Raw genomic sequence first — 12,731 nt, 5'->3', positions numbered from 1 at the left:
AATGACCGTTTAGCTTGGGTTAGAACTCCAGGCCTGTCCACTCTGCACCAGAGGACAGCCATGGATAGCCATGAATGCAACCTAACACAAAACTGTAAGCTTTCTTGAGACACTGTGCGATCGCTCTGATTTTTTTGTTTTTTGGTGGTTTTTGGTGTTGTTTTGTAGTTTGGTGATTGTGTGGCTCTACAGAGGGAACTCTGTAGGTAACCTGTTGCTATGCCAACGGCTGGATGCTTCCGGTGATAGGAAACCAAAGCCTCCTCCCTCTCAAAGCTCATGCTACCTTTGAGCAGGTCTGAGAGTCAAACCTTTGAGGAAGATAAAGAGAAGCCACACCTTGAGCACAAGTCATAAAACACTGGGAGCAATCACCAAAGTCTTCCTGTGAAAAGTCTTCATTTTACAGAGAAAAAAAAAATTGAGACAAAGAGAATAGATGTTTTTTGACCACACTAACACAGTTAATAACACACTGGTAAATGAATGGCCAGGCGTCTTGGTTCCCTGTTTCATGTCTATTCTCAGAACATTCCACTCAGTCGCTTCTAAGTGGCTTGAGGTGCACACCTTGAGATTAACAAGGCTAGCCCTTGGTGAAAGCTGGACCCCGACCCTCTCACACACCGTCATTCTAGACCACCCAAATAGTTCGTCTTCTACAATGATAAATGCCCTCTGTTCTGTGCCATGCTTGGAGGGGAAGGCACCAGGAAACCAAGCTTAGATGGTCATGTTGTTGTAACATGAGGAATGCCTATAATTCCAGCACTCAGGAGGACTGGAAGCCAGCCTGGAGAACATGGCATAACCTTGTCTCAAAAACTCCTCTCCCTACAAAAAAAAAAAAAAAAAAAAAAAAAAAGAGGTACCCACAGGGATACTCTGGCAGGCCCTGGGGGGAGGGGCACCAAGTGAGCTCTGCTTCTGGTTCCCAGGAAGGTGACCAGTGATGATAAACTTGTGATCTAAACGCTGAAGGTCTCCCCAGTAGACTTTTTGTTATGCAGTAGAACTCCAGGGGTTATCCAGAGGCTCCTGGTCCTTGTCACCTGGAATCATTAAGGCTAACACTATACTATCTTTCGTTCCCCACGGAGCAGCCCAGGACCGGCTGCTTGTCATCTTTGAGCTTAGGTGCCTCACCTATCAGCTGGAAGTCAGAAGTACCTAGCTTTGAACCGCTGCATGGAGTGAACCGCACAGCACATCAGGTGGCTGGCAGAGCTCCTGGCAAACAGGCTATGTCCAGTAACTGATGGCTATCAGGATTCTTAACAAAATACAAATATCAGACCCACAACTTCCTCTTCTGAATGTCTTCCTTCCCACCACACAGCATGCTTTAAGGACACATGCGGTGTCGCAGCGCATTTTGAACTCTCAAGTCTCGGTGGCAGAGTCTGGCATAAAGTGCTGAGCTTGGTGGGTTGAATATGGTATCACCAGTTGGCAAGGCGTCTCGTGCTCAACCTATCTTTTGCCAAGTGATGCCTTGAGCTACCTTGGGACACTGCCAGCGATAAGGCCATCATTTTTTTTTTTTAAAGATTTATTTATTTATTATGTATACAGTGTTCTGTCTGCACATATCCCTGCAGGCCAGAAGAGGGCACCAGATCTCATTACAGATGGTTGAGAGCCAACATGTGGTTGCTGGGAATTGAACTCAGGACCTTTGGAAGAACAAGCAGTGCTCTTAACCTCTGAGCCATCTCTCCAGCCCCATTTTTTTTTTTTTTTTTCTGGAGCTGAGGACTGAACCCAGGGCCTTGCACTTGCTAGGCAAGCGCTCTACCACTGAGCTAAATCCCCAACCCGAAGGCCATCATCTTATATAACCCCTCAACCCTGGTGTAGAGCTGTGAATCAGGATAAACCTCTCTTATTGGTAATTTATCCAATCTGTGACATTGTGTTGTTAGCAGCAGTGAGCAGCCAGAGACTGGGTGTCAGGGAGAGCTTAGGCTAAAAGATGGCGACTCTTACCTCATCGCTCTGCTCTTTCAGAGGTATGTCAGATCCGGCATCTCCCTCGAGGCTGACGGAATCAACGCACTCAGCCAGCGTGTCCTCAGCCACCTCTCCGTCGAGGGGGTTCTCCTCGGCAGCGCTGGCCTCGGACTGCTCTAGAAGCCCCGTAGGGACAGTCTCTGCACATGCAGCTGTGGTCTCATCCTGCTCTCCTGCGTGGTCGGCTGGCGCCGGCTCATTTGAAGTCACGGTAGCCAGACCACACTGCACTTCGGCATCTTCAGCTGGGGAGTCACTAGGGGGCATCTCGGCCGCATCCTCTCCGACGTCATTGGCTATGATGTCACTGGCGCCATCAGACATTTTAAGATCTGTCGAAGGGGATCACAAACACTTGTGTTGGCAACATCCATTCAATTCAATTATGCCAAGTGGGGGTAAGCTCTCTTCATAGTAACTCTACGTGACCTTGTGTAGCCAGAATAATGGCTTATAAAGATATCTATCTTTTATCCCTGGTCCTTGTTGAGTGCTCTTACATTGCAAGAAGAACTCTGGTTGCTAATGAGGATCTAGGCATGGGAAGGCTGTCTTTATTTCTTTGAGTGGCCCTAACTGTAGTCACAAGTGCCCTCTCCAGAGTGAACAGAAGAGGGGTGGACATGATGGAGAAGCAGAGTGACATGCGGAGAAGAAGGTGACATGATGACAGCCACAGAGATTGAAGTGATGTACTTTGAGACTAAAGGGAGGTGCCACAAGCCAAGGTTGAAGCAGCTTCCAAAGGCTGAAGAAGGCAAGGAAACCATTCTTGCCTTCCAGAGTCTAGGAGGGACAGACCTGCCACTATATCTTGTTCTAAGCTCAGGGAAAATCCATGTCTGATGCCGGACCCCTAAACCGTAAGAGAGTAAATGTGTGTTGTATGAGTCGTGGAGTCTGTTGGAAGAGGCTCTGATGTGACTCAGTCTCCAGGTCACTCATGGCTCAAACTTCCATTCTATCACTTACTGAATGTGTGCCCTTGAAGCCTCAGTTTTCTGATCTGGGAAATGATTTTGAGGCCAGCCTGGTCTACCTATGGAGAGACTGTGTCTCAAAAAAGCAAACAAAACAAAACAAAGGAGTAAATAAGAATGAAAAGAACGAAGAATGGCTGGTAACCACCTGAGTTTGATCCCAGACCCACACGATGAAAACAGAAAGTCTGTTCCTGTGAGTGGTCCTCTGGCTCCACAAGCGAATTACCGCAAGTGGGGACCCCTCCACACAACAAATGAACGAATGAATGAATAAATAATTAGGAAACTTTTCTTTCAAGAAAAACATGTATCTATCCGTGAACTTGTTTAAAAAGTGCTATTAGTTTTACGACATCATTAAACACACACAAGAAGGACTTAGGGACACACATGGCTCCTGGTGACCACGGTCCTTTGTAACAGGTGAGCACTTGCTGTGGCTCTCAAACTCCTGCCCCACTCCACAGACACGGCACAGGAGAGTGCCGGTTTTAGGGGCTCAAGGAAAGGGGAATGAGAAGTGACAGCTGATGAAGATGAGGGTCCCCTGGGAGGGGACAAGAGTGGTGGTGTCTGGATAGGTGTGCTAACACACCAAAGACCACCGACCAGAATGCCTAAGAACAGCCAACTCCATAGAATGTGGCTTTTATGATCTGTGAATTACAGCTTAACATGCTGACGCAGGGAAAGGTCGATGCCAGGGTAAGCAATTCTGGTGGCCAACTCGATATCTCTCCATGTCTTATTCTTAATGGCGGGCTTCCCTGTCTTGTGTGTTTCTCACAATAAATCCTGTTTCTGCCAACAACAGGCTTAAAATCTCAGTGCTGCTGTCCAGGAAACCTTCACCCTTTTGAGAATACATAGTATATCAAAGCCACGGACCCTGAAGAGAACCTCTCCTGCCATTTTCCTAAGCCAGTATAATTTCCAGCTGCATTCTGAATACGTATCCTTATGTCCACAGGTAAGGGGTTCTTGCCCTTCATCAAAGATGCTTATTTGCAGCCAATGAAGATCATTTCAGAAAGCCAAAACTGGTCAGTGGGGTGCCTGGCCCCAGTCAATACCTTTACAACACAACTCTTACACCTCAGACTCCGGACACTGTGGAAGAGAGGGCGGAAAGACTGTAAGATCCAGAGGACCAGGACGGCTGCTGTGAGGTGGTGTCTGCCATGTATGCCAGGGAGGCTGCACCCAGGAAATCTTAACAAGATAGTCACCCAATCAAGACCTGCCTAACGACAACACCAGCTGACAAGCGGGAGTGGGTGGGAGAAATCTCACAAGGCTCCGCCCCTCAATGAAGAGCTACAGGCAGTTAATGGCTGCTGAGAGGAGACTCGGTCTTCAGGAATGGGCCCCTGACTGGTTACCTAAACCCAAGTGGTCAGCCGTAATCAAATATTCATATGAGCAGCACTGAATGGATTCAGCAGGTTGTATTCAGCATATTTACACACATATGTACACAAGTATGTAATCATCATTGAAGAGGTCATGAATTTAGAGGGAATGGGGATCATGGGAGGAGTTGGAAGGGGGGACAGGGGTGGAAATGATGTAAATAAGGTACTCGTGCATAAAAATCTAAAGTTAAAATTTTAAATTAAAAGAGAGAATATAAAACATCCAGAGCTATGATTTGCTGGGTGCTTACAGTAGCCAGGCTATGCAAATGTATTGCTTTCTGTGAGTTAGATACGGTAAGCTCCATTTTGCAGATCAGAAGACCGAGGCTTAGAGGGCACCCCTTCAGTAAATGACAGAATTACAGTTTGAGAAGCGACTGACCTTGAGATTGAACCCCATCAGAGCCTGTGGTGTTCAGAAGCCACGGCCGTTTTCCTTCTTACTCATTGCCAGTTCCTCATCTTGGACCTGCTCATGATTTCCCCTCTGGGTTTCCTTCTCCCCTTCGGCCATTCCCCAAATCCACCGTCCTTGCCTCCTGGGTCTAATTATATGGCTTTCCTGCCTACATCTCGGAGACTCCCCATTCCCAGCTCCACTGAGGTGCAGCCATACCCTCCTCCTGCCTCCACCTGAGGCCCCACGCTCCGATCCCATCAGGATCGGCTCCCACTGTTCCTTTCCAAACATGAAGTGAGATGCTACGATCTGCAGACACGTTCACCACAGACTGCAGCCCAGCGGCGATGAAAACCTAACCCTCCACAAGGGGAGGGCCAGAAGACATGCCCTCCTCTAACACTGTCAGACACAGAATGGTGAGAGGCACCAGCGCGTTCGAAGGGCTTTGACAGGGCTCTTCTCCTTTTACCGGACCTCGGGGCTGAAGACACTGCTGCTCAGTTGGAACGAATTAAATGTAATGAATTTAACTGGGCCCGGAGTAGCCTGGTTGCCAAGGCAGCGTTGACTCACCAAAGGCCAGGTGAGCTGTACGCAGTTACCATAATGTACAGCACAGGAAAGGAAAGTCTAAGATGACATGTGTGACTCTGTGGGCTTTGGTAATGGCTGACTGATCAGATAAGAAGTCTGTTAAGTGTTTATTCTCTCTGAATTGGGCCAATTACATTGTTTTGCTTATATATTTAAGGTCTAGGTAAAATGATCACATCCTTCATTCTTTGTGGCTCCCAACTAGATGTAATGCTTCTTCTGAATTCCCAGAGTGCTTTGCTTCTACCTCATCTTGGACAATTACAATGATCTGATTATGGTTACTTGAAGTATTGTTCTTATACTGTAAATTCAGTGAAGACATGGATCTTGATTTTTTAAAAATAATTTACACATGCATTTTCTGCATATATTAGGAAGCTCAAGAAATATTCTCAACACTTAAGATTGTGTGGAGAATGCCCATGTGCTTATGGCAGGTGTTTTTAAATGACTCTATGATGAGATGTTCCTTCACGTCTCAGATGAGATCTGTCACCATAACAAATTCCTGAGATAATCAACCTATGAAGATGAAAGTTTTATTTTGACTCAGATCTTGGGAGGGTTTGGTCTATGTCTGGTTAGCCCATAACTTCTGAGCCAAGTTACACATCATAACAAGAATGGATGTCACTTTGTGGCCTGAACCTCTCATTTCATAGTCAGGAAACAAAATAGAAGAACTGAGGTCTCTCTCTCTCTCTCTCTCTCTCTCTCTCTCTCTCTCTCTCTCTCTCTCTCTCTCTCTCTCTCTCTCTCTCCTTCAAGGGCATACTCCCGATGACTGGAATCCCTTCTACTGGTCCCCACTTCTGAAGTTCCCACCTCCCTTTAGTGCCAAGACAGGGACTAAGCTATGAGTCCATGAGCCTTGGAAGAAAACTTAATTTTAAATATAAACTCTAAAATTAGATTAGAATATCTCTTTTTAAACCCACGTATGCACTGGAACTTCAAAACTCCTATAAGTAAGTCTACAGATGAGAAAGGCAAAGATTATTCACTTCTCTCTAGCTGGTGTGTGAGGTCTAAGGCAGTCAGTGTTGGCTGTGGGCAGCCAAGACATCCATCCAAAACCTTGTTGAAGCAGTAAAGATGACTCAAGGCCACCGTGCTGAGAGGGGGCTGTTGCGTTGGGTCACAGGAGTAGGCTAGAATGGACTGGCCAGCAAGGGACACTTGAAAAGCTATTGTCACTTAGAAGCCAATAATGAAAACTTTGTGAGTTGGGTCTGGCCTAGGGTAAGAGGCTGGCCAAGTACAACTTGCTGCTGAATCTTGCCCTTCGCCCTGCCCTGCGTGGGTAAATACAATTTTATTGGACACAGATGAACCTTTCTGTTCACATGCCATTATTGCTTCTCTATAATGGCAAATCACTGCAGACATAACACCAACCACGTGGCTGTAAAGAAACCGATATGCAAACACTTCCTGTCCATTCTGGCTATACAGAGAACGCTACACAGCCCCAGACTGGGGGCCTAAAGACGTCTCTTTCTTACACTTGTCTCCATGCCTGATCTTCCAGAGACCATCTTTCCAGAAGAAACAGCACTTCCACACATCCACATCATTTTTATCTCTGGTTTTTTGTTTGTTTGTTTTATTTTATTTTTCAACTACAGCCAGCTTTATCTACTCTGACACGCTTACTTCTTTGTAAACTAACTTGAACACCCTTATTATTAGTCTGGACCATTTAAGAAGCACCAATCTACTTTACTTTTTTCTAGTCTTTTTTTTTCTTCTTTTTTTCTTTATGAGACAGGGTCTTATTTTGTAGACTGGCCTAGAACTCACTATGTAGACCAGACTGGCCTCAAACTCACAGAGATCTGCCTGCTTCTGCCTCCTGAGTGCTGGGATTAAGGGTGTGTATCACCATGTACAGCAATTTTAACTTTTCTGTTAGCAGGAATATGAGAACAAATGTGGCCATGATAAACATTAATGGGCAAATGAAAACCACAATGGATACTTCTGTGATTTGTCTTATTTGTGTTATTGTAACACTTACAAGTATTCTAACATACTGTGACATATGCCATATGAACTACATGCATGTTAATAAATTTTAATTTAATCAATTTAATTTAATTTAATTTATATCCTGAGTGACTGGCTAATACCTATATTGCTCTATCTAGGGACACAATATCCAGAGGTCTTTAGTAGGCATTCAAAGTTTATCACTGGGTGTCTACCCTTTGAGAGGTCTCAGCCACCAGCCTCTTGGTTGTATGTTTTAGGGTATGCCAAATTGCATAAATATAGAAATCCATTTCCACATGACATAGCAAGTCCTTAAGACATGTGCTCCTGGCAGAAATGATGCATGGATGTCCCCTGTCCTTCCATGCCCAGGGCCTAAGATTATGCCAAATCAGCAGTCCATGGTCCTTTGGAGTTGGGTTTTTCTAGAGCTTCTAGCTGACTGCAGAACTCTGAAGCCTGAAGCTAGCCGAGCACTGGCCCAGCCCTGTCTCTAGAACAAAGACTTGAAAGGATGGTGAGCAAGGACCACAGGCTTACAGGAACAGGAGGTGGAACCAACCCTGCTTGCTAGCATACATGCAGGCATCCAGCAGAAGCCCAGGAGGACTTCAAGGGAATGCCAGTCTTGCAGGGAAGCGGCAGAGGACAGCAGCCCAGCCCTCAGCTGCCTCTGGTGGCCAAACTGCCTTTGGTTAGTTCTCAAGTGCAGAAAAACTGCTGCAATTACAGGTCTCCTGGTGTCCGTGTTGTATTCAACCAACAAACACCAGACCTTCGGAAATAGGCAAAGAATAATCCACAAGTTCAGTGGGGGTTGCTAAAATGAATTTACAGAATGCCTACACTTCAGAAAGGCCGAAATGTTATAAGGATGGGCCCTATTTTAATGTCTAGTTATATTCCTAATTGGCTTTTTTTTTTATTTATTTATTTACATTAATTTATTTCTGATTTCTGTTATAGGTCTGATTTTTCTCTATTACGTAACAAGACAAAGAACAAAACAATCTTTTTCACCTTTTTTTCTGTTTTGCTTTTTTTTTTTTAAAGACGGGATATCATTTAGCCTAGGCTGGCCTGGTCTTGCTGTGCAGCCAAGGATAACCCTGACCCTTTGATTCTCCTGCTGTCGCCTCGAGAATGTAAGATTACAGACATCCACCAACACGTCTGTTTTTACAGTGGATGGGGTGGATGGAACTTCAGGCCTTACTAGGAAGGCACTCTACCAACTGAGCGACATTCCAAGCCCTCTGTCTGTTCGTTCTGATAGACCCGTCACTGGTTCTAGATGATACTGTGATGGGGGACATGTCATCCGTTTTAAGACTGTGCCCTTCTGTCTGTCACCACCAGAAACTGTGCTCTGAACGGACAGCTCTTTCTGAGCAGGGACTGGGGTGGCCCTCACGACTCATCTGTAGTGAGAGCCACCCGTCCAGGATTGGCGCATCACTTCCTATCTGCACAGTTGGGAGTCTCTTCTGATTCTGGTGTGGTAAGCTGATCGCTGCAGCCATGTCCGTGGCTTTGACCCACACAAACAAGGAGGCTGCTTCAGGAAGCTCCAAGGAGAGGAAGGGGGACACATAATGAAGCCTTTGTAGGGTGGGAAGAAGTTAGTTTTTCATGAGCAAATTTATGCATCACCAAAAATGCTCCTAGGCCCATCGGAGCAGCTATATCACAGTGCCCCCAGTAAGTGCAGAGGGCAGGGGGACAACGTTTCAGAAATGAGAAATGTGTGAGGGGCTAAAACAAAACCATAAAAAGCCATCCAGGGATGGAGTGCGGCTCAGTGGGAGAATGCTTACCCAACACGCACAAGGCACCGGGTTTGATTCCGAACAATGAAAAAAAAAATGAAAATCAAATTAACAGAACAAAGGAAAAATGGAAAGAGAACTATGAAAAATAGCCTAATAGATAAACAATACCCCTGAACTATCGTTAAGGGAGACTCTTGACCACAGCTTTGGCGTAAGTATTCAGGCTGGCAGGAATATGGGCAAATACCCAGGGTCGGAAATGAGCCTAGACAGTCAGGATGCACATCTGTGTGGCTGAGACTAGACGTGTGTGGCTGCATGGAGGAACAGTTAGGTAGACTGTTTGAAGTGGAGAGGGCTGAGCATTGGCCTATGGGTCTGGCTCCAGTGTCTCTTTGCAGGCAAACAAGAAGTTTGCTCATTCTCCCTGGCTTCCTGCTCCTTCCTCTGTGAAGCTGGAGTGGGATAACATGATCTGGAAACTTTGTTCCCAAGTCCTGACTGCAGAGAAACATCAGGACAGGGCTTCCAGGTTTTCATAAATCTAAATTTATTCAAAGTAAAGCTCCGCCTTCATGGCGCCATTTAGCATTCATGCTTTTCTTGGTATTAAAATGCGGCGAAAACGCAGTGACTTATTTTTTAAATGGCCTCATGGGATGAGATGCAAATGTGGTAACCTGATGCTCTGTCCCAGATCTCCCTCTCTGAGTGAGGCTCAGAGAAGGACAGGGTAAATCTACAGAGGAGAGGCTCCCGGACCTGTCCGGTTTCCACAGCACACACTCTCGGCACCCAGGCCCGTCTCTACACCTGACAGGCATTTTCTGAAGCACGGGAGAGACCTATATTTGTTTTGTTTAAAAACCAAGCCGGGCCGGGCGGGGGTGGCACACGCCTTTAATCCCAGCACTTGGGAGGCAGAAGCCAGGTGGATCTCTGTGAGTTCGAGGCCAGCCTGGTCTACAGAGTGAGATCCAGGACAGGCTCCAAAGCTACACAGAGAAACCCTGTCTCCAAACAAACAAAAACAAAAAAACAAAAACAAAAGCTGGGCTGGAGAGATGGCTCAGTGGTTAAGAGCACTGGCTTCTCTTCCAGAGGACCCAGGAGGGTTGGATTTCCAGCATCCACAATGCAGCTCAAAACCCTCTGTAACTCCAGCCCCAGGGGATCTAACTCCCTTTTCTGGTCTATGGACACTGCATGTACATGGCTTGCAGACACATGTACGCCCATACACACGTAAATAAATAAATGAATAAATATTAGGGATATTCGGGGGCCCTTCATGATCCAAGGCCACCCTACCTCTTGGCAACTCAACACTTCTTACACCTTTGCCTTCCCACGCGGGTCCTCACTCCTCACACTGCTCCTAGACCTCCAGGCTGGCTGCCTCCCCTGATGTCACGACCAATTCCCAATCCCTTAGCTACTCAACATCCAGTGTCGCCCTTAACTTTGAAAGTGTTCTTTGTCTGCTCCACACCCTCCAAACAATGAACTGTTCCCGTGCTGAGACCTTCACCGATTTCTCTATTGCCTTTCGAGGTCTCTCTTCTGTATCATCCTTCGGGCCTGTGACCCACAGGACCTTGCTTCACTCTGACCCACAAATATTTACTGAACCGAAATATTTCACGTTTGATACCTGACTTCAAAGAAACGATGCTTCACATAAGCCTAGTCTGATGGAAGAAACGGCTACTAACACGTCTGAACCCCCGAGATTCAGGAAGGTCCCCCCTGCCCCCCTTCAGATTCCTTCTGCACTGGCTCGCTGGTGCTTCAGATTCCACCCTTAGGGTTTCGTTCCTTCGCTGACAGCTTTCAATGTAAGAAGTTAATCAGAACAGCTCAGCATTAATAGCAGAAATGAAGAGAGCTTAGGAATATGGGTTGGGGAGGAAGGAGCCTCTAGGAAGTCCAGGGAGCTTGGAGACGCCTCTCAGAATGACCCTTGGCTTGGGCTGTGGTGTGCCAGGGCGGAGTTCAAGGGGTAATGATTTTAAAAGCCGTCTGCTTCAATCCAGAGGTTCAGGGTGGAAACGGTTGGTATGGCCCAGAGAGTTCTCCAATAGCCCGCAGAAAGTCCTCCTTTAAGAAAAGCCGGTGGGAAGCCGGGCGGTGGTGGCGCACGCCTTTAATCCCAGCACTCGGGAGGCAGAGCCAGGCGGATCTCTGTGAGTTCGAGGCCAGCCTGGGCTACCAAGTGAGCTCCAGGAAAGGCGCAAAACTACGCAGAGAAACCCTGTCTCGAAAAACCAAAAAAAAAAAAAAGAAAAGAAAAAGAAAAGCCGGTGGGATCCGGGCGCTGACTAGCAAATACTCACCAGATTCCTTGGAGAAGACAAGCTGGCTAGGTAGAGGGACCGTATTTAGGGGTGGGGAAGAGGGAACCCAAGAGGGGAATCCATGCGTGCTAGCCTACGGTGTTGCTTGGGCAGGAGAGCAGGCATGCCAGGGAGGGGTGGTGGACCAGGATGGAGACCAGGGCCTGAGCTTGGTTTCCCGAGGGCGAGGGCAGGCACACTCTAGGGACGGAGGCCTTTGCCTTGCAGGGACCGGATCCCTCAGTGCCTTGCCCTGGGAGCACCCTACCGCGCTCGCCCCCGACTTGGGACACTTGGGGAAACTTTTCAGACTAGCTGGTGCCAAGACTCCGGCAGCCGGCTCCGCGGAGCTCCAGGCGGGACGAGGGTGCAGACCCGGCGTGCGGGCGTGTGGGTGTGTGCATGAGCGTGGACACCGAGCGACACACACTCACACACACACACTCACACGCCCGCACCCACGCAGGGCCCTCGGCCGCGCCGCCCGCGCCTCCCCCGACCTTCGTCCCCAAGCAGGCTGGTTTCTCCGGACCTCGTCTCCGCCGACGGCTTCTCACGACCCACAGAGGACCCGGGGTCGCGGTGCTTGGGTCCCCGCCCGCCCGGGAAGGGGATGGGGAGAAGGCGCCCCGGGCTCTTACCGCTTGGCCGCCGAGTGCGCGCGGGAGCCCCGGGTCCCGCCCCGCCACGTCGGCAGGACCAGCGGGGACGCGGCTGCAGGGGAGGGACCGGCCGAGCTGCCCCGCCCCGGGGCCGCCCGCCCACGCCCCGGGCCGGCCCAACTGCAACCGGACCTGCAGGGAACTCAGCTGTCCCAGCTCGGTGGTCCCTTGCCTTCCTGCCTGAAGCACCGGGAGAGCCCTCCACGTTCTTAAGGAAGGGGTCCCCAGGGCTACACTGTGGGATCCCCGGGTTCTAAGTTAGGAGGAATTCTCTGACCACGTCATCGGTGGGAGCGGGATGTTACTAAAAACAAGCACAAAAGGAATCAATCAAACTTTTTAGAAGGCCAACTTGGAAATAGGGAGCAAAGCCCAAGTTTATTCTCTTTGGCCTGGGAATTGCCCATCTGCGTTTGGCGTGGAAAAAAACGTTATTTGTCCAGAGCAAACAAAGTGTGTGTGTGTGTGTGTGTGTGTGTGTGTGTGTGTGTGTGTTGATTTTAACTACTTATGTTGTGGATAGCCGGAATCACTCTGGATACCCCTCCATCA

At 48.1% G+C, this 12,731-nt stretch overlaps 1 protein-coding gene across 1 annotated transcript in view; it reads right to left on the bottom strand.

The window, feature by feature from the left end:
- Nucleotides 1–12,287, bottom strand: part of Fam114a1 (family with sequence similarity 114 member A1) — a 71,502-nt gene extending 59,215 nt beyond the window's left edge. The window contains exons 1-2 of the mRNA XM_006974599.4: nucleotides 12,159–12,287; nucleotides 1,990–2,345 (exon numbers count right to left, since the gene is read on the bottom strand). Of these exons, the coding sequence (XP_006974661.1) occupies nucleotides 1,990–2,337 (348 nt within the window). The 5' untranslated portion in view covers nucleotides 2,338–2,345; nucleotides 12,159–12,287. The remainder of the gene's footprint in view (nucleotides 1–1,989; nucleotides 2,346–12,158) is intronic.
- Between the last annotated feature and the right edge of the window lie 444 nt (nucleotides 12,288–12,731).

Source organism: Peromyscus maniculatus, chromosome 10, assembly GCF_049852395.1.
Source record: "Peromyscus maniculatus bairdii isolate BWxNUB_F1_BW_parent chromosome 10, HU_Pman_BW_mat_3.1, whole genome shotgun sequence".
NCBI lineage: Eukaryota > Metazoa > Chordata > Mammalia > Rodentia > Cricetidae > Peromyscus > Peromyscus maniculatus.
Note: the sequence above shows the minus strand (reverse complement) of the source record. Positions and strands in the feature narration are given on the sequence as shown.